This window comes from Puntigrus tetrazona, chromosome 15 (genome assembly GCF_018831695.1).
Source record: "Puntigrus tetrazona isolate hp1 chromosome 15, ASM1883169v1, whole genome shotgun sequence".
NCBI classification, from domain to species: domain Eukaryota; kingdom Metazoa; phylum Chordata; class Actinopteri; order Cypriniformes; family Cyprinidae; genus Puntigrus; species Puntigrus tetrazona.
In genome coordinates this window covers 17,307,707-17,331,106 of record NC_056713.1, presented here as the reverse complement: position 1 = coordinate 17,331,106, position 23,400 = coordinate 17,307,707, and the positions used below count along the sequence as shown (strand labels likewise).

Here is a 23,400-nt window from a genome sequence, read left to right as displayed (position 1 = left end):
CCCGAAAGATGAGTAACTCACCATGATTACAATGCAATAATAATAGTATAATGCACTGGGGTCAAAAACAAAGGGTCACTGTGACAGATTCCGACATTAATAATTAGCAAGTCAGACAAACTATAAGTACTTTGAACCTGAGTGGATGTCACTGTTAGCACATTGCTCTCATTCTTTTAATGATCTGTTGTGCCACTTTTGACTTTCTCAGAAGCCCACTTACCTTTCTCTGAGTTCACTGTCTTTAAGCTGTAAGATGATGGGTCACAGCACAGGGAGGGTAACAGAAACAGTCAGAATTGCTGTGAAAAGATCTACATTCTGAACTAATCGCAGGTTTCCTAGTACATATGCTGGGAATTACAGGCATATAATAATCAGCACTAACGAGCAGATGAGTAAGCATAGACAATGGCCTTCCAGCTGTGATATGGAGGCAATCTTTGTCACAGCGACTCACTACAATTACATAGGTGAAGATAATAAAAGACAAAGGGCCTAGTAAACAAATCAGAGTCTTAGCTTTAGCCAGTTGTCGGTTGTGGGCAGAAATGTCTGTACAAGCCAACCTATAGATTGGACTGTGTTCACAAATAACAGCTGTTTACTTTCGAGTCACAGTAAGGGAGTCTGGGCTGCAAAAATAGTTGGGAAATTCACAGAACAAATCAGAGACCAAATCCCTACTATTATGAGCAGCATCCTCAGGTTGGTGTTAATGTGGAGTAACGCAGAGGCCAGCAGATCGCAGATCAGACGATCATACGCTAAAAGAGTAAGAGAAAAAGATTCCATGTCACAAAATGCATGAAGAACATTTGGGAAAACAATACTCCAGAATGAAACATAATTTGATTGAATACAAAAACAGGTACCATTTGAGGATATAATAACACTATTCACTGAAATATCAACAATGCATAGATTACTACACAGCAAGATACTTGGGGTTCTGTAAGCTGGAGCTCACATGCACAACAGTCAGTAGAACAAGGTTACAACAGCAAGGTGATTTATGTAGGACCAACACAAGGCCAAAATGAGGTAGTTTTTGCTTCGTTGTGAGGCAAAGGCATAAGCAACAAAAACTCACTATGAAAGAGTATTGTCCCAAATGCTGAAAGCAACTGAAAATTCATTTGGACTCTGCAATGTTTGAAACAACATATACACCACAATTTTCAGTTTTTAAACAATTCAGCGAAGATAGGGAAAACATAAAGACATTGTCTGTAATAAACGTAACTAAAAAGGACAGAAATATAGTATGAATTATAAGGAATTATGAGCAGATTATATTTTTATTTTTGTTATGTCAACCTTATATTATATTCACACAATTGTAAAACTAAATGCATGCACTGTAACAGAAAAACATAACATAGTAAGTGTTAAGTTAATTTAGAACTAAAATTTAAACAAATACAAATAATACCCACCAACTGCTCTGTAAATCTTGCTTTGGATTGAAATCCTGCAGTTTTCAGAAAGAGGGTTTATAAAAGGGCTGTTAAACTAATGACCAGGGTCTAATGGGTCTAATTATCCACTGTGTACAAACAAAGAAATAATTACTTTCACTAAGGTCTTGTTATTTATCACAAATGTTTCTCATGTGTATTTAATTACTGTTATAATTAAGTCCATAAAGTTGTTAGTGTACAGAGTGTTTTTGTGTGTTTTTACACTTTTGGGCCCACAGAGGCAAAGCGAGGTAAAACAAAATGCGATAAAGGTCTTGCTTTTATTACATTTTGTTTTACCTTGTAAATCATTATAGAATGAAATTTCATGTCTCGTCAATTTGATAAGTGTAACATATGTATATATCTATATCAGTATATGCCACACTTATATATGTTCTAAAGAAATTTAAATTAAAACTATAGCTTTGATCAAATAAACCATCTTGCCAAGATATATAATTGGGAGATTTTTAGGCTCAAATTTAACAAAATTGTTGTTGGCCTTCTGGAGAGAGTATTTTCATTTACTGTGTATGTACTCAATACCTAGTTAGGGGCTCCTTTTGCTGTAATTACTGCCTTCAGCATGACATGGAGGTGATCAGTTTGTGGCACTGCTGAGGTGGTGTGGAGGCCCTGGTGTCTTTGACAGTGGCCTTCAGCTCATCTGCATTTTTTGGTCTCTTGTTTCTCATTTTCCTCTTGACAATACCCCACAGATTCTCTGGTGGTGCAGGTCTGGTGAGTTTGCTGGCCAGTCAAGCACACAAGCACCATGGTCATTTAACCAACGTTTGGTGCTTTTGGCAGCGTGGCAGGTATCATATCCTGCTGGAAATGACATCAGCATCTTTAAAAAGCTGGTCAGCAGAAGGAAACAGTAAGTGCTCCAAGATTTCTTGGTAAACGGGTGCAGTGACGTTGGTTTTCAAAAACACAACGGGCCAATACCAGCAGATGACATTGCACCCAAATTATCACAGACTGTGGAAACGTAACACTGGACTTCAAGCAACTTGGGCTATGGACATCTCACCCAAGTTCACTCAAATTCTTAGTCGATTTGCTTGACAATCCTCACAAGTCTGTGGTTCTCTGGCTTGCTTTATGCGCTTTTTCTTCCACGCTTTTCCCTTCCACTCAACTGTCTGTTAACATGCTTGGATACAGCACTCTCTGAACAGCCAGCTTCTTAGGAAATTAATTTTGGCTTACCCTCCTTGTGAAAAGTGTCAATGATTGTCTTCTGGACAACTGTCAGATCAGCTGTCTTCTCCCATGATTGTGTAGCCTAGTGAACCAAACCAGAGACCATTTTGAAGGTTCAGGAAACCTTTGCAGGTGTTTTTAGTTGATTAGCTCATTGGCACCTAATTTTTGGAAATCGTGAATTGGTGGGTTTGTTAAATGTGAGCCTAAATTATTACATTTAAAAGTACCAAAGACTTAAAGTACTTCAGTGTGTCTGCACTGATTTTTTTAATACACAATTTGAGTTGAATTACTGAAATAAATGAACTTTTCCATGACATTCTTATTTATTGAAATGCACCTGTATGTAACTTAATAGAGTAAACGCACAAAAATTAGTCTTAAGAGACACAAAATGTGCTTCCAATTCTAGAATTACCCATGTATGTGAGTAGTGTGCTATCAACAGTTTCATTTATAAAGCATGCGCACACATAGATTTAATCTTGGAGTGTGCATACTCTTAAATCCACGCAACGCTCATACTTATAAAACTCTTACTTGAAAAAGTGCTTGAAAAATTTCACAGAATAGCTTTATTATAGGTTTGTGTCACATAGAATTGTTTTGGAAGGATATATTTTCATCACTTCATTATTTCATTATTTTTCATCTTTCATTATGACCCACTGAATAAACCATATGTCTATCGTTCACAAACTAATTAGTTTAGTTGCATGTTCTTAATGCAGATATTAATTAATTAATTCTGATATATGGGACAGTGAAAATTGATAGGTATATTACAGAAGCACCATGGCCTTTCTTTATAAAGAGCATGTGAACCATGGCTCTGGCAAGCATTATAAGATCACACTGTTATTGTTATATCATACATAAGAAAAGCTTTATCCTAGATGAGGAGAGTGAGTGCAGTGCATGGAATGGTCTTAAATGGTGTCCTTTTATGTTTAACAGTGAGATCTTTTATTCAAGGTCCACTGCGGTGCTGAGTGGTCAGTTACTGCGCGTTTAATTCACGTCATGTCATCGTGGCTTATTGACCTGCTTCACTTCAATTCAGTTCTTCTTTGTTTGGCTTTATTTATCTGTAGATTGTTTTTGCCAACATAACAGACAATCACATATAAATATAGTGTTTAAATGTGCCCACACTGAGGTTTGAGAGACAAGTACATATGTAGGAAGTCTATCAAATGTTTCTTGTCTTTCAGTGCCATCTAGTGGGAAAGAATTGCATCTTCATGATTTTGCAGTAAAATATTCAACAAATTGCTTTGTATTCTGGAGTATCCTTTTTAGCTTTAGTGTATCTTTTATATTACTGTTTCTTTATGATTGGCCTACTGTTGGCCAGTGGTGCTCTTTGTTGTTGTTGTTGTTGTTGTTAGTTTGTTTTTATCATCCACTCCAAAAATGCATTTTAAAAATACATTTTGTGTAACGTATGGCTAAATTGGAGGTAGCATACCATGAATACAAAGCAAAAATCAGACATAATGCAAATTTACATTACATTACATTATCCCAAAGCATTTAAAAGAGAAATGTTTTTTGTAATCATAGGTTATAAGTGCATTCTGCTTAATATAGGTTATAATATTAAATATTAAATATATCTCCTACTATGGGAAAAACTGAATTTTTAATGATCTGTTGTGCCACTTTTGACTTTCTCAGAAGCCTCACTACCTTTTCTCTGAGTTTCATACTTTCAGTCAACGTTGGACTAGAGACATAATAAAATTAAATCAACCAACTAATTTTCTATCATTTATTTCCTTTTTTTTTGCACTGAAAGATGAGTAACTCACCATGATTACAATGCAATAATAATACATAATGCACTGGGGTCAAAACAAAGGGTCACTGTGACAGATTCCGGACATAATTAGCAAGTTGACAAATTATAAGTACTTTGAACTGAGTGGATGTCACTGTTAGCCATTGCTCTCATTTTAATGATCTGTTGTGCCACTTTTGACTTTCTCAGAAGCCTCACTACCTTTTCTCTGAGTTCATCAGTCTTTAAGCTGTAGATGATGGGGTTCAGCATTGGTGGGAGGGTAACAGAAACAGTCAGGATTGCTGTGAAAAGATCTACATTCTGAACTAATCTGAATAATAACACTATTCACTGAAATATCAACAATGGCTAGATTACATACAGCAAGATACTTGGGGTATGATTATTACACAAGTACAACATTTGCGGCCATTAAAAACACTTTGTATTTAGGAAACTCTGTTTCAATGGTTTAAAATCAATACCATGAATACCATGTTCAGTATAATTCACGTAATCATTGATTATATTTCATACAATCATAAAATGTGCAGTATTGCACTGTAACAGAAAACAGAAACAAAACAATTGGAAGTGTTTTTGGAAGTTAGGTGATCAAAAAAAAATACCTGATGATTTCTCTTGAAATCTTGCTTTGGGTTGAAATCGGGCCTGTGAAAGGTTTTAAAGGGTATCTAAACTGATGACCAAGGTCTAATGGGTCTAATTAAACACTGTTGTACAAACAAAAATATAATTACCTTGACTGAAGTCTTGTTATTTAAGAAAATGTTTCTCATGAGCATTTAATTAGTTTAATTATGTACAAATAAAGCTTTTGTTGGTCTGTACACTTTGACCCATAGAGGTATACAAATTCAAAACAAAAATGTTTTGCTCTCTATAACAAAGGCAGGATTATGCGCCATACAAGGCAAAAAGAAGAAATATGTGTTATAAAAACATGGTAAATATTTCCAGTTTTGCAGCATATATATATGTGTGTGTGTGTGTGTGTGTGTGTGTGTGTGTGTGTGTGTGTGTGTGTGTGTTTATATACAAAGGTTATTGAAGAAAGTAAAAAATGCATCTTCATGTGTATGTTGTATAATCTGGCATTTTAAGCTACAAAAATGCCATAGGTAACCAATAACTAAGGTAAGAATTTAACTGCCAAAAAATAAATATATCAAAGTTACTGTTATGTAATGATATCATGTCAAATTATAACTAGAAAGGTATTAAATAAGATGAACATAACTTAATCATAAACAAATTGTTTATTTAAAGATGTTAACTAAAATTTACTTTTAAAGATTTTAAAAGATTTTAAAAGAATTTAAAGATTTATATCAGATTTAAAATGCCATAGCAATACAAGTATTGTATTCTAATAGTGTAACTTTGTTATGAATCTTTTGATTGATCATTCATATCCCTAAGATGCTCATTATCTTGCTTTTACAAATCCACTGTGATTCCCTGCTGAGACACCAGAAACAAACACGACTAATTTAAACTAAGTACATTCATTAAACTAATGACTAATTATGGTTGCTACAGTATACAAAGGTTGACACGCACAGCTAACAACTAATGGGTCTCCAGGTAATAAATGAGGTCATGATGACACAGTTTTGTTAGGCAGCCAATGGCAGAATAGTCTGCTGTGGCATGACAGTGTTTGTTACAATATATTACGACATTACTCACACCAACATCTTGAAACATTGCATGCAAATGTCCTAACAGCTGTTTAATCCATATGTTCATTATGAATTTCTATATTATAGCCAAAATAACAAACAATCATTCAATGTATTTTAAAATTGTATCACCATAAATTAATTGCAAAAATATCTATGTGCACATAGGCCTATACTGTACAGTGGGTCAGTATTACTGTCAATACTATTAGATGTTTTTGTACACATCCTGAATTCTGTTTGTAATAAAACAGATTAAATGAAAATTCATTCTTCATGTAACAAATGTGTATCATGTAGATTAGATGTGTTTTTCACTGCTTTTAAACAAAGACAGAAAGGACAGGTTTCACAATCACAAGCACAGACCTTGTTTTATGTTTAAATAAGTTATACAAATATTACCTAAATATTACGTAAAACCTGAACATTTAGGTGATTTTATGTGATTGGGGTATAGTGACAGCTTTGTGACTTTTTTTCTGATAGTGACAGACACTTTTATTTGTCATAAAATAACACAACTGGCTAAGGTGGCAGTTTACATTTCCTCTAAAATAATTTTTTTAATGTATTTTAACACTATGAATCACTATGAAAAGACTTGTCTGCAAGACACTGCATTAGAAATTTGTGTTTTTATGGTCTGTGTTGCATGGTCCTGCTATGGTTTAGCTTTCTTTATGACAATGTAAGGCCATATTGTAAATTTGTCACTAAATGGTATAAAGAGCTAGACGTTTTTGAAGAGATAAAATGTGTTCACCAGAAAAAAATAAATAAATTAAGGTCTGGGAACATAAAACGTGGCACTGGGTCTGAATTAACAGCACCGTTGCATCACAGCATGAATGCCCCTGACCCATGCTCAGCCAGTAGGCCATTCTGTGCGCATATTCCCCCAATGATGCCATCAGAGATGGCAGAATACATACATCCTTCACTCAAGTAGAACTACGGATACTAGCGTTTAAAAGACCGGCTGCTGGTGCAGATAGCCTTAGGCAGTGTGCTGACATATAGCGCCATTGTGCTTTGGGCGTCCCTAGTTCGAATCCTGACTTAAGAACCTTTCCTGATCCCTCTCTCTCCCACTTAACTTCCTGTCAATTCTAAGCTGTCCTGTCATAATAATGCCAGAAATAAATCTTAAAAAAAATTGCCTAAGCCACATCCTAGATTATGAGGTGATTCTGCCTCTTGTTCTTGGAAACAACTCAAAATTCGAATCCGCCTTCTGACTTTTTTCAATTTCAAATCACATCAGAAATGTAAATAGCATCGAATTGTTATTTGCACTTGCTGTAAACAGCCTCTATCCCTATTTACACTTAATGCGAATAGCCGCTACAAAAAACAATTAGTTTGTTTTGTTTCAGTGGAAATGTCGCCACAGCAACAGACTGAAAATAAAGACTAAAATAACTGTATATATGTACACACGGTTCCATCTTATGGTCATGAACTAGAATCGCACACAGTGCTTCCCTAAATATGATGCAAATTAACTACTACATGCCGCTAAATTAGTATTTATCCAAATGAATATTTATGGTTTTCCCAGTTACAGTATTGACTGACAGCATAGTCATGAACTATTTTGTATCCGAATCAGGATTTTATTAGATGAATCATATGTTAGCAAAATCAACATATGTCATATTAGAATCATATAATGAAACTAATCAGTATTTAAAATATTTAGAATTTACAGACAATGTATTGAGAAAAGCCAGCAGTCAGTGAGAGAATAAAAAAATTAAATGTTGGCCTATAATAGTACACTGTAAGATTAACAGAAAAAGTACAAGGTCATTACCAGGACATGATCCATTCATTTTGCACACATTTTCTGTAACATAACATAACATAACTTAATGCACTGTAAAATTCAGGTAAAAAACAAGATAATAAAAATGATAAAATAAATAATCAAAATGGAAACTTCCCTCAAAATGAGTACAGTACATTGTGCACCAGATTTAGAAAAATCTCTAAAAAGTGTAGATAAAACAACCAAGAATATATATTTAAGATCCATCATAATAAAAACTCATGATTGACTTTGTTAAAGGAACAGAAAAAGAAGTAAATTGCTGATACTACTGAAATGTTTGTGTGTTAGAGAGAGAAAATGTGACAGAAAGACAGATTGATATTAATGCATATAACTGATAAACTACGTTTTGTAGAAACAGCAGTAAGCACAACACTACAGTATTATTTGTTCATGATGTAAAAACCTTTCGCTGGAAAAATTTTTACCCTTTGACCCTGATTTCCTTAGTCCTCAATCCATATACAACAGGATTCATTGTCGGTGGTAATATCATTGCACCAACAGCAATAAATTTTCTTAATGGGGGAGAAATATCTTTTATCCTGTATGAGATAATGGTGAAAAGACCCAAACACTCAAACAAAACAAAGACAACTAGGTGTGTGCCACAAGTCTGCAGAGCTTTACTCCTAGTGTCAGAGCTTTTGTTACGGAAACAGGCTATGAGGATCCGTAGGTAAGTGTACAAAATCATACCCACTGTAAACACCTGACAGAGAGCTGTTATCAGAAGTCCGTAAAGGTTATTAATGGTTGTGTCTGCACAGACCAGTTGAAGCAGGGAAGGGTTGTCACAGTATGGATGGGTAAGGTAAGACCTACAGCGAGGCAAACGCAGGAGAAGAATGAAAAGAATGGCCATCAGTGTCAAATTAGAGAGCCAAACCAAAGAGATGATTTTGGTGAGGTGAAGTTTGCTCATAATGGTAGTGTATCTCATCGGATGGCAGATGGCCACATATCTGTCGTATGCCATGGCGGTTAAGATGAAGACCGCTGATACGGGCGTAAACATGTATGAAAAACGCTTGAGTGATGCAGATGGAGAAAGGCATTGTCCTGGTGTCAAACAGAAGCTCCCGCGCATGACGTGAGGAAACAGGCACGTAGAACCTATAAGGTCATTAATGGGCAAATTTAACAGGAGAATGTACATTGGTTCATGAAGACCCTTATTGGTTATGACAGTGAAGAGGAGAAAAGAGTTGCAGAACAATATGATTATATAATTCAGAGCAGCAAAGACGAACGCAATAATGGCCTTCTCAGGGGACAGATCAAAGCCCTGAAGAGACAGATCAGATGACACATTGTATATGTTTCCAGCTGCAGACATGATATTGTCCTAAACGAAGTAAAAGAGGAAATATATATTACATCTTGATCAAGTATGTTATGGATAAATGCGAAACATTTAAAATACTTACAACAGTCCTTTGCTCCTCTATGTATGGTATGATGAGAGATATTCGCTTTCAATAACATGACGCTTATAAAATGTCTGATTGACTGAGCAGTCATGCAGAAACAGAACTGTTCCAACAAGTGTGTATGCTCACATCTTGGGCCTTTTATACCATCTTAGTTATTAGTCTGTGTGGATTATAAACCTCATGAGGGGAAACCCCGCTATGATTATCTCATTGTTGCCAAATAGTTATCTGCTCAATTCATTGAAGATCAATTGTATTTGGTAACCTGTGTGGGTTCTGTGTGTCTCTGAACTGCTCTCTGCAGATGGACATGTGCTGAGTCCCACACCTTCTCACTCTCCTTGAACCAGTGGTTTACCACAAGCACTTCTGAGACTTCTCCAAACCATGGAAACTGAGGTGGTTGAATACATTGAACGGGAGTTAGTCTAGTAGAGGTTTGACGCAACGAATTCTGAGCGTACTCAGCTCACAGTAAATACTGGCTCCAGGTCTCTTGATGTTGTGAGCCGTATGTCCAAAGGTACTGGGAAATCTCCTGGATTTTTCGCTCGGTCTGGCCGTTAGTTTGAGGATGGTAACCTGAGGACAGGCTAACCGAGGATCCCAGGAGCTGGAAAAAGGCTTGCCAAACCCGAATTGTCCTTGATCTGACACAATGTCTTCAGGGATTCCGAAGTTTTGGAACACCTGGGTGAAGAGTCTTTCTGCGGTCTCCAAATGGGCAAATTATGCAGTGGGGCAGCGTTAGCTTCGTTCGTTTAGTTAAGTGCAGACAGCGATTGTGTGGTGGTTGTGACATTTGCACAGTAGAAGAATTAATTTGGGAAAAAAATGTAGATCAAGAATTGTTCTGAACCAGATAGGATCCTGAAGTACCTGAAGATTCTATATGCAGTATACTTGAAGTTACCATGTTATCGAGTTCATTAAAAATGTATTAAATTTTTTTGTTTAGCAAATAATAATACTAATAAATAGAGCTGCAAGCAGCAATTACAGGGAGCTAAGGATGGCATAGTGGAGCTAAGAAATTGTTGCTGTCAAAAGTTATTAGAATTTTTGGAAATTTCATACATAAAGGTTAATGAATAGCTTATTACTCTTGACCAATAGGTGTCGCTGTTACAAAATTAATATACCATGGCCAGTTTGGAGTGACAATGGCACACACAAAGTTATAGCCCCAGACTCATTTTGTCACCATGCCTAAAATTTATAGCAACCATTGTATGACTGTAAATCACTGTATCAACACAAAATCCATAATCTTTTGCCAGCTTGGTCTGGAGAAGATCCGAGCCACATTTGGTGAAAATCAGACCAACGGTCTAGGGAAGAGTACAAAAAAGCAGGATTTCAACATGAATCATAATGATAGTCAAGAAGTTCAGCCAATATTGCCAAATTAGTCTTATTACAATAGACTAATGTCAGTATAGTGTTTGCTCACAAACTTTTTGAGTTCCATCAGGGCATGGTGCTAAACATTTTTGTAATTATTTTTTAAATTATACAATGCATTCTAAAGATTCAGCAATTTCAAAATTCTAATTCAAAGTGTGGCCAACGCCCCAAAATGGCTGAATTGTAAAAGCAGAAAAAATGTTGTGATTTTTCACCAAAGCATTAAGACATTATGACGTTATTTGTATCTCCTGACCGCTAGGGGACACAGTGCCAAAACACTGCAGGTAGTCTCAGGTCATGCTTGTTATAACCAATGCTGTGCTTGTTATGAGCCCATTGTTACAGCCCGTTTAAATAGGGTAAGACACGAACGCATACGGTTTGGCAGCGCCGCCCTTTTAAAGCCATCCAGTGTGAGGATTCACCAATCACGTTCAGTGCAGAAGAACCAATCCCTGCACACATTACAGACTCATACACAAAGCAAAACACAAAAGAATAAAAATGTCGAGGAAAACCAAGTTTGGTCTCAGTAACCCAAACCTTTAAGGAGATCTTATCCACATTTGTTTGCTTTTTGTTCGCAAGCTGTTTAGAAACGCTTTCACTATTCACTTTGACTTCCATACCTTTTTGCCAACATGGTCTGAAGATGATCTGGTAAACATTTTTCAGAAAAATTGGTGCAACAGCCTAGGACAAGTTAAAAAAGTAGGTTTTATGATCAAGCAAAAATAAACAAAACCTTATGATTTAAATATTTTGGTGACCAGTCGACTTGGCATGAGTCAAGGAATAAAAGGAAATTTTCTTACAGTTCAAAAGATATTCAGTTGTGGTGTAAATGCAGTTTGTGTAAACTACAGTCACCTAAACATTACTTCAGAAATGTTTCTGCGCCACCTCTGCAGTGTAAATTTGCAACGAGAGAATTAATCCACCCATGATGACATTTTAGTGACACAATGACTTTAAGTGGCTGATTATTTGAAAAGTAATTTTACTATAACAACTTAAAGTTCATCATTTACTTTATAAATATTAAATATGGTTAACTAAAGTTAACTAAGAGCTGAACAGCTAAATGAAATTTGTTACTGCTATAGTAATTAATATGAAATAAATATAAAAATGCTTAATCATTGTAGGTACAAAAATGTATACTGAATGTATTTAATACATAATTTAGGCACTATATCTCAGGGGGCAACATAGAGGCCAATAAATTTTGACTTCTGTCTCATGTGAAATATTGCTCTGTAGAGAATGCCATTCGATAAAAATATAATGCGCGCATGCACACAAACACAAACGGCACAAGTATAAATCGGATGATAACAACAAAGTGTTCAAACACCATGTCTTAAAAGTAAGATGAGACCTTGTCTTCTGATATGTGGAGGTAATGCCATCATTTTTAGCATATTAAATATGTTGGATAATCAGACGTGCTGTAGTTAAGAGTATTGCTGAGTTGTCCATGCTGTATGAGATAAAAAAATGACAGCTCATGTTTGGACAGCAACATAGATTCAGATTATTTCAGATTTTGATTAAATCTCAATTGTTATTTGTTTATTTATACTGAAATTGTAAATTATTCTTGTATACACCTGTTTACATTTTTTGAAACAGTCTATTAATATTAACCATGTATCCAAATGAATCTGTCCTCTCACTGGTCCTGACTCTGCACTCTCTGGAACTGTCAAATACAAGCATTTATCCTGCGTTCATATTTGGATTAACAATGTACTTGTTCATATTTCTCTGCAATGTAACAATTGTTGTCACCATTTGCTTGAACAGGAATCTTCACAAACCAATGTACATACTGTTGCTTAACATGCCTATCAATGATGTAATGGGTGCTACAAACTTTTTTTGTCAGCTGTTATATAGTATATGGTCTCAGGAATCATCCATATCCTACCCTGCATGTTTGCTTCAAGGCTTTATTGTACACCTGTGTGGAAGCGCATCCTATGTTATTCTTACCGCTATGGCCTTTGACAGGTATATCGCTATCTGCTCCCCGCTGAGATATGGAGCCATTATGACTACTAATAACTTGGTGAAAATCATAACTGGGATGTGGCTTTTTAATTTTACTTTGGTATTTGTTCTTTTCTTACTTTTTCTGAATTACAAGATTTGCCAGACGCACATGACAGACCTCATCTGTTATAATGCATCTATAATGAAACTCATGTGTGAAGACACAAAAGTGAATAATATCTATGGATTGTTTACAATGGTTTTGTACCATACCCTTTCATTTTCTGTTGTGGCATTTACATACATTCATATATTAATCACTTGCATTTCCAATAAGCAGTCCGATGCAAGGAATAAGGCACTTCAGACATGTGGTACTCATTTAGTGATCTTCTTTTTCTTTGAGTTCAACACTCTTTTCCTCTTATTGCACATCGATCTGAAAGTATTCCAGCTTACATCGCAGGATATTTTCCATGACAGTTTTATGTTTCCTCCTCTTGTCAATCCACTTGTGTATGGTTTTAAAACTAAAGAGATCAGACAGAAAATCCTCTCCGGTTTCAAGAGTAAGATAAATAGTGTCTGAATATGTGTGTTTGAAGCAAAATTATATAATTACAAAATGTTTGATTTTTGATTATGATTAGTATTATTATTATTATACTTTACAGTTATATATCGATATAGATCGATTTTGGAGAGGAACAAAATTCATCTTAATTAAAATAAAAATCCATAAATGTTTGTATAAATGCAGCCAAACTGTGTCCATACGTTAGATTACCTTACATCCCCATGCTCACTTGATTTCTGTGAAGATAATGTACAGCACTCAAGATCAAATGTATCATTCTCAAAACCAGTAAACAAATGTAAACTCTGTAATAACAGTTTGTAGACTTTCATTACATTTTAGTTGAGAATAGTTAACTCAAAAAAAAAAAAATTATAGTACAAACAGCTCATATATATATTCCCTGTTGTACTCTGAGATTAAAATCCATGACATATTTGTGCAGAACTATTTTTTTCCTGTTTTTGCAAGTGCAAACCGAGCTAACCAGAATGCTACGGTACATGGATATTCTTTCTGGTCTACTGGAATTTTTTAGTGGTGATTGTGGTAGAATAAATTGCCTTAATGCTTTCAAGGCAACTCAGAAGTGTAATTTCCCATATGAAATATAATTCTAAAGAGTATCTTAGTTGTTATGTTCATTTGTTGTCATGCGCACATGCCACATAACACCATTCCCATGATTAACCCCAAGTAAACAAAGAGATTTCCACCCAGCATTATCCATCAATATAAATCAGATGATTACGGATGACAGCAACACAGCAAATTTTAGATGGGATTTTCGCTTAAGGGGGATAAATATTACATTTACAGAATTTGTCTGAGCCATATGAGATTAGCAGTTCATCAGAATAACGTATGAGACATTAAAATAGATGTGAAATCTAAATATTAATTATTAAAATGTAATTTAGATCGTTGATCTGCTAACATACCACAACAATGGTCTCGTATAGTCTTTTATGCAGTTTTGAACACTTTATGGAGGTTTTAACATGCTTTTGATTATTGCTTTTTTTCCCCAGGTTGTAAGAACAATGATTCTGGATATGTCAGAATAAAAAGATGATGTATATCGATTTTGGAAAGTAACAAACTTCAAAAGTTCTAATAAGATTTAAATAATGTAAACTCACATTATTAGCTTGTATATACGTTTATTTCGTTTCGGAGTCATAAGGGCATTCAGCATGTATCCTAATGAATCTGTCCTCTCAGTGATACTGACTTTGCACTCTCTGGAACTGCCTCAGACAAGCATTTATCCTGCATTCATATTTGGAATAGCCACATATTTGACCGTCTTACTCTGCAATCTCACAATTGTTGTCACCATTTGTGAAAACAGGAATCTTCACAAACCGATGTACATACTGTTACTTAACCTGCCAATCAATGACGCAATGGGTGCCACAAGTCTTTTTCCTCAGCTGCTGTATAGTGTATGGTCTCAGGACAGATCGATATCATATCCTGCATGTTTGCTTCAGGGATTTTTTGTACACCTGTATGGTGGCGCGTCTCATGTAATTCTGACAGCTATGGCCTTTGACAGGTATATCGCTATCTGCTTCCCATTGAGATATGGATCCATTATGACCACCAGTAACTTAGTCAGAATCATAATTGTGATGTGGCTGGTTCATTTTTTTATTATATTTGTACTTTTCTGTCTGCTAATGCCATATAAGATTTGCCAGAAATACATGGCAGATCTTGTCTGCTACAACCCATCTTTAATGAAAATCATGTGTGAAGACACAACAGTGAACAATATCTATGGATTGTTTATTTTGTCTTTATATCACTGTATTTCACTTTCTGTTGTGGCATTTACATACATTCATATATTAATCACTTGTGTTACCAATAAGCAGTCTGATGCAAAGATTAAGGCACTTCAGACATGTGGTACTCATTTAGTGGTCTTCCTGTTCTTGGAGTTTAATACTTTTTTCCCGCTTATTGCACACCGTTCTGAAAATGCTCCAGCTCACCTGCGCAGGGTGTTTTCTATATCTATTCTTGTGTTTCCTCCTATTGTGAATCCACTTATTTATGGGTTTAAAACCAAGGAAATTAGACAGAAAATTGTTAGTTGTTTTAAAAGAAAGATAAACAGCGTATAATAAACCCTAAACTGATGCTTATGTAAGAAATTATGTATTAAAATTATGATTACGCTTTAACCATACAATATATTCACATTGTTATTTGCTATATAATTATCTGTATCACACATTTATATTAGCAACATATTTATCAGACTTGTTTCATCTTCAGATCATCCAGTGCTCAGGGTACGAGTTGTTGTTGACCGTTAGCTTATTATTCATTTCATTTATCTCTAATAACCCACAAGGAGTAAAATATGCTTAGGCATATTTGGCATATGGTTATTTAATCTTTGAAATGTACATAGGTCAGTTCTTGCTTGAGTAATGTTAAATGTTCAATTCAGCAAGTTATTTTATATATATGCCATGCATCCAATCATAAAACCATTATTTCAGCCATCCCTACTCAAACCCGTCTTCTGAATTATATTTTCCAGATGGCATAATTTATCAGGGGCCAAAATATAATCACTTTACATCTGTGTGTTTATATAGCACTGTTACGCCCCTATTGGTGTGATGGTCTAGGGAAAATAAGGACGCACATAACCGGGAGAAATAAACCTTTTGAATAACATCCGAGAACGGGGAAGAAGAAAGAAACCAAAACAATCCGAGATTTTTACTACAAACCTCGCGGTTCGCTTTATTAACTGGCTCTTGCCAAAAGCAATCTGATCGTGAGTGAGTCAATATATATACACATATATATACAGGTTGTACAAACGAAACAAACAGAGAGAAGAAAAGAAAGCAGCGGTGCTAAATAAAAGAAATTAACAAAACATACAATACTAACTGAAATCCCCTTTTCCTCTAACCTAACTGAAAAGAAAGAAAACAAATAATAAACTACCCTAGCTGAAACATAAATACACAAACAGCACCGCTCCTAAACTAGTGAGTTAAACATAGGTACACCTACGTGTTGGGGAAATGTACGTCACGTGACATCACTAACTCCCTCTTCTCTCGATTAAATTAACTCATCTCAGTTTGTTCGATTACAGTACTCAAAAGAAAACCACAGCACAAATGAGGTACGGTGAAGCTAGCCACAACTCCACCGCCCTTCCGAAACATGCACACCAATTCCATTTAAATTCTGCATCGCGGCTCCTGATTGGACATCCAGATCCTCCCAGATGGTCAGGCGAACCAATAAAGAAACCTAATAAAAACAGCAGCAAATAATAACAGAAAAGACGTCACTAAAATTATCCAATCACAGAAAAGAAGGAGAAAACAAATGCGGTCACGTAACACCCTCCCCCTTAAAAAAAACAAACATTAAAGTGTTTGTTTACTGAAAAGAAAAATAACAAAACAATTTGTACCCACTTGTTAAACTCTAGAAAGAGCATCAGCTACCACGTTATCTGTGCCTCTCTTGTGCCGAATTTCCAGGTTGTAATCTTGGACAATTAAAGCCCAACGCATAAGCCGCTGATTGTGGTTGTACATTCGACACAAGAAGGTAAGGGATTGTGATCCGTATACACTATCACTTGATATGGGGTAGACCCCACATAAACTTCAAAATGCTGTAAGGACATCAACAGTGCTAGAGCCTCTTTCTCAATGGTTGAATAATTTAGTTGATGCTTATTAAATTTCTTGGAAAAGAAACAAATAGGATGGTCAATACCTTCTTTATCTTCCTGTAAGAGCACAGCACCAGCTCCAACGGCACTAGCATCCACCTCTAATTTGAAAGGAAGTGAAAAATCAGGTGCAGATAAAACAGGTGAGCTACACAATAGGTTTTAATGGTTTCAATACATGTTGGTGTTCATCAGACCAAATAAATTCTTTTGTGGGACTAAGCAAATCAGTTAGCGATTTAGCAACAGAAGAGAAATTCTTACAGAAACTACGATAATAGCCAACCATCCCTAAGAATCTGCGGAGCTCACGCTTAGTAGTAGGTGCTGGAAATTCTTTGATGGCAGTCACTTTTGCATCCACAGGACGGATCTGACCACCTCCAACCTGCTTCCCTAAATAAGTGACCGTAGCCTTACCAAACTCGCATTTCGCCAAGTTAAGTGTCAATGATGCATTAGCCAGTCGCTGAAACACCGTAGCAAGTGTACACATATGCTCAGACCAGGTTGAAGAGTAAACTACAAGGTCATCAAGGTATGCACTACAATTTGGGACTCCTGCCAATACTGTATTTACTAAACGTTGAAAGGTCGCGGGTGCATTACGAAGGCCAAACGCCATAACCGGTACTGTAGAAACGAATCTGGGGTCACAAAAGCTGAAATTTCTGATGCTCTCGGAGTCAAGGAACTTGCCAGTATCCCTTAAGCATATCTAGCTTACTAACAAACTTGGCTGCACCCACATTATCAATGCAGTCATCCATCCGGTAACGGAAACAATCAGGCACTGAGACAGAATTTACTTTCCGATAATCAGTACAAAATCGGACACTACCATCAGCCTTCGAACTAGCAAACATGGAGAGCTCCAAGGACTTACACTAGGCTCTGCAAAACCTTCTTGTAATAAGTACTCTACCTCTTTCTTCATCATAGCTCGCTTTGTAGTATTTAAACGATATGGATGCTGCTTAATAGGAATGGCATTTTGTACGTCAATGTCATGATACAGAACATCAGTTTGCTTTGGTACATCACCAAAAATTGAAGGAAAACTCTGAATCAAACTCACAAGGTCAGCCTGTTGTTCGTTAGTTAGATGACACAAAAACGCAGACAAATCAGCCAACACTTCTGAATTAGACAGACGTGCAAAAGAAATCGGACCAACTGGCAGCTTATCCTCATCCATATCAACAGTTTTAGCTGGAAAAACCACACTACTCACGGCAGCAGAAGAAAGCACAGGCACCGAGCACTTCTCTGGATGACACAAAGGAGACTCCTCCCTAGAATGATATACTTTAAGCATGTTGACATGACAGATACGTTTTTTTCTTCTACGATCAGGTGTTCCGATTATATAGTCCGTCTCACTCCTTCTCCCCAGCACTTCATATGGACCAACAAAACGTGCCGACAGAGCAGAACCTGGAATTGGTAATAGCACGAGTACCTGATCACCAACAGAAAAAGAGCGCGTGACCGTTGTTTTATCATAACGCTCTTTCATGCAACCCTGAGTTCTAGCAAGCTCCTTTTTAGCCTGAACACAAGCTTTCTGCACACAGTCACGAAAAGAGTGACATAATCAAGAACATTCTGAGAAGGACTCAAGTCTTTACCACAATCCAGAAGTTGTTCTTTAAAAACCTTCAGCGGTCCTCGAACTGAATGTCCGAACACAAGTTCAGCTGGACTAAAACCTAAGGATTCTTGAACAGTCTCGCGTACTGCAAAAGAACAAATGGGACACCTTCATCCCAGTCATTACGGACTCCCAGCAATACTTTTTAGCATAGATTTCAGTGTCTGGTGGAAACGTTCTAGCACACCCTGACTTTCTGGGTGATAGGGACTAGACGTCGGTGATTAATTCCTAACGTCTGCAATGTCTGCTTAAATAACTTGGACATAAAGTTAGTTCCTGATCTGACTGTACTAATTTAGGTAATCCAAAAGTAGAAAAAAGTTAACCAAGGCTCTTATTACTGCCTTTGAGGTAATTTTTCTCAAAGGAATGGCTTCTGGATATCGGGTTGCCAAGCACATCACCGTTAGAAGGAACTGATTTCCAGTTTTTGTCTTGGGTAGTGGACCAACACAGTCCACTACAACATGTTCAAAAGGCTCACCGAGCACCGGAATCGGAATTAATGGTGCAGGTGGAATCACCTGGTTTGGTTTACCCATGACCTGGCAAGCAGGACACGAGCGGCAGTATTCCACCACATCAGTTTTTAATCTAGGCCAAAAGAAATGTTGCAATACCCGATTATAAGTTTTAGCCACACCTAAATGACCTGCCATTGCATGGTCATGGGCTAGTGCTAGTACATGTGAGCGATATGCTACAGGTAGCACTATCTGACAGACAGCGAAACATTCCTCATCAGCTACTCTGGGTTTCCATTTTCGCATTAACAAATCACCTTCAATAAAATAAACTGCGTCCCCTTTCTTAATAGACACTGCATCATAACACTTTGCTAAAGTCACATCATTCCTCTGAGCATTAACTAAATGTTTCCGAGTAAAAATATGGGGTGATAGACACTTACTAACCTGTTCTGATTCTGACTCCTGGCATGGATGCTCTTTGACACTGACAGACTCCACATCAACTTGAACTGGATGATCAGTGCACATGAAGGTGTCATCTAGTGTAAACTCCGTTCCCATCCTCTTCGTCTGAGACCGAGTCAGGACACACGCTGGGAAAACTTCTGGAAATCTCTGAGTCAATTCTGCTGAAGTAGGAGTAATCACAGGATTATCCAAAACCTCTAAAACTGGCAACACACGACCCCTGCTAAATCATTACCCAGAATGAACTCAATACCAGGAACTGGTAAGGTAGGTCGTACCCCACGTCAACAAAGCCAGTTACAAGCTCAGATTGCAAATGTACTCGATGTAATGGGACTTTTATCACTTCCATACTAATACCTTGCACTAAAATGCTGGAATCCAAACCAGACTCCTTGGAGAAAGGCAAAACATCACCGCGTATCAACGAGCGAGCAGCACCAGTGTCCCTCAACACTCTCTGCAACTCGGTCCTCAAGTTGACCACTGAAAGACACAAAACCATCTAACAAAAATGGTTCATACCCTGAATCAGCCTGTACTAAAGAAGTTTTGATAAGACCTACTGACTGCGTTTTAACCGGATTTGATTTTCTCTTTAATACCATACAGTCAGCAATGACATGACCTACTTTATGGCAATAAAAACACTCACGTTTTTCTCTAAACCGTTCCCCATTGATCTTGGCCGGTACAGTATTCAAAGATGCAGCCACAACACCAGGCCTGTCACCGCGCACAACAGAAAACACGTTTTTATGCGTTAGCGCAAATTCATCGGCCAAAACAGCAGCAATCGATAACGTCGTCACCTTTTGCTCATTTAGATATAATACGATGCGTTCAGGTAAACACTTCTTGAAATCTTCAAAGTATAAGCTCACGCAGAGAAGCAAAATCGCTAGCTTGACTCGAAACGCACCACTTATCAAACAAAATCCCTTTCTCACGTGCGAATTCAACGAACGTCTGACTGTTACTTTTCCTATGGCCTCGAAATTTTTGTCGGTAGGCTTCAGGTACGAGTTCATAAGCGCGCAAAATAGCTGCCTTAACGTTATCATACTGCAAACTTTCGGCTAAAGGCAAAGTGGAAAAAACTTCCATCGCCTTACCCACTAATCTGCACTGTAATAATAACGCCCAAACATCTTTAGGCCAGTTCAATGACATCGCAATTCTTTCAAATGCAGAAAAATAACTGTCCACCTCCGTCTCTCTGAACAAAGGCACTAAAGGAATATTTTTACTGACATCAAATATAGGAGATTTTTCACCTACCGAGTCTTTATTCACTGGGCCGGGAGCCGCCGCTTGGCCAGCGGACCCAGACGAGAGCTTCCTCTCCTCCAACTCCAGCCGGCGCAGCTGAACCTCCTTCTCGGCCTGAATCTCGAGCCGCGCTGACTTCGAGTTTCAACTCAAACTCAGCCCGTCGAACTTTAGCATTCTCTTCCGCCTCAATGCGGAGCCGCTCAAGACGGACTTTTAGATTCACGTCCTCTTTGGACATGGGCGTTGCCGGAGAAAACGGTATAAACTGAGGTAGACCGGTCTTAGCTTCGGCCTCCGCGTCCGCTTTAACCGAGCCAGCCTCTTCAACGTCACTCTCCGCGCCCTCAGAAACATTTTCCTCCGTAACAGTTTGAGCTTCATCAGACACAGACTCGGGCAGACTCAGAACTTTTAGTAATATTAACCCATCTAACACAGCAGCTTTAATTTCTCTTTTTAGTGACTGCCGACGAACAGAAATTCGGAAGTGGTCAGCTAGTGCAATCAAATCATCTTTACGAAAATCATTAAGAGCATCTAACGATGGCGTCTCGATAAACTTAAGTACAATCTCCGACATCATAAAGCCTACCAACAAGAATTTTCATAAAGGTGCTGTTCTAAACCACAAACTCCAAAACTGCGGCCACTCTTACCTAACAAACACGATCCACGTTTCAATTCAATCCAACACCGTCCTCAGAGTAAACAGGAAGGACCTCCCAAGCAACCGGACATGGACATGTATCCCGGACGAGCCCCATTTATGTTACGCCCCTATTGGTGTGATGGTCTAGGAAAATAAGGACGCACATAACCGGGAGAAATAAACCTTTTGAATAACATCCGAGAACGGGGAAGAAGAAAGAAACCAAAACAATCCGAGATTTTTACTACAAACCTCGCGGTTCGCTTTATTAACTGGCTCTTGCCAAAAGCAATCTGATCGTGAGTGAGTCAATATATATACATATATATACAGGTTGTACAAACGGAAACAAACAGAGAGAAGAAAAAGAAACGAGCGGTGCTAAATAAAAGAAATTAACAAAACATACAATACTAACTGAAATCCCCCTTTTCCTCTAACCTAACTGAAAAGAAAGAAAACAAATAATAAACTACTCTAGCTGAAACATAAATACACAAACAGCACCCGCTCCTAAACTAGTGAGTTAAACATAGGTACACCTACGTGTTGGGGAAATGTACGTCACGTGACATCACTAACTCCCTCTTCTCTCGATTAAATTAACTCATCTCAGTTTGTTCGATTACAGTACTCAAAAGAAAACCACAGCACAAATGAGGTACGGTGAAGCTAGCCACAACTCCACCGCCCTTCGAAACATGCACACCAATTCCATTTAAATTCTGCATCGCGGCTCCTGATTGGACATCCAGATCCTCCCAGATGGTCAGGCGAACCAATAAAGAAACCTAATAAAAAACAGCAGCAAATAATAACAGAAAAGACGTCACTAAAATTATCCAATCACAGAAAAGAAGGAGAGAAACAAATGCGGTCACATGTAACAAGCACATTATTTTTGTATTGACAAAATCAGTGATTATAGACTATTTTTGGCTATGTATATATTGGTGACAACTAACTGCAACAACATTTCTAGAATTCATGACAATAACAGTATTTGACAAAAAACATTACTTCTCATACTGATCTTCATTCGAATTTCAAAGAATTTGTGATGTGAGCCATGGCTAGTCATTTGCATAAATCACGCCAAACTGTGTCCATACTGTACATGGGATTTCTATCACTCAATCGCCTGAGAGTTAGGGCACGATCAATAGCTTGAAGCTTGAAAATGTACATTCTCGTTGCGTTCATTTATCAGCCAATCTACATTATCAGAACTTTAATTTCCTGACACCAATAAAATATGAATAAAATCTGAAATTAGTTACCGCATATGGTGATTATTATGAAATAAATATAAATATGCTTAATCATTATAGGTGTAAATAATGCATCTAGCAAAAAAAAATATCTCTGGGGGCAATATAGAGACCAGTAAATTTAGATTTCTGTCTCATGTGAAATATCGCTCTACAGAGAATACCACTCGATTAGAATCTAATGCGCATGCTAAATAACATAATCCATTCCCATAGTAAACAGCACAAGTATAAATCAGATGATAACAACAAAATGCTTTCCAACACCATGAGGTAAAAATAAGATGACACCTTATCTTCTGATATGACGATGTAATGCCATCATTTTATCTTATTAAATATGCTGGATAATCAGACGTGCTGTAGTTAGGAGTATTGCTAAGTTGTCCATACTGTAGGAGATGGAACGTGGCACAATAACAAAAATGACAGCTCATGTTTGGACAGCAACATAG

General features: G+C 37.1%; 1 protein-coding gene and 3 pseudogenes across 1 annotated transcript; 2 read left to right on the top strand and 2 right to left on the bottom strand.

The window, feature by feature from the left end:
- Positions 1–219: 219 nt before the first annotated feature.
- Positions 220–4,734, bottom strand: LOC122358669 (annotated as a pseudogene).
- Positions 4,735–8,398: 3,664 nt separating this feature from the next.
- LOC122359224 lies at positions 8,399–9,346 on the bottom strand (annotated as a pseudogene).
- A 3,158-nt stretch (positions 9,347–12,504) lies between these two features.
- On the top strand, positions 12,505–13,440 carry LOC122358457 (annotated as a pseudogene).
- Positions 13,441–14,624: 1,184 nt separating this feature from the next.
- LOC122358434 (olfactory receptor 52B2-like) lies at positions 14,625–15,563 on the top strand. The gene has a single exon (XM_043258234.1). The coding sequence runs from the start codon at positions 14,625–14,627 to the stop codon at positions 15,561–15,563; it is 939 nt and encodes a 312-aa protein (XP_043114169.1).
- The last annotated feature ends 7,837 nt before the right edge of the window (positions 15,564–23,400 follow it).

Coding starts and splice junctions, on each gene's coding strand:
- LOC122358434 (XM_043258234.1), top strand. CDS start 14,625: ATGTATCCTAATGAATCTGTCCTCTCAGTGATACTGACTTTGCACTCT.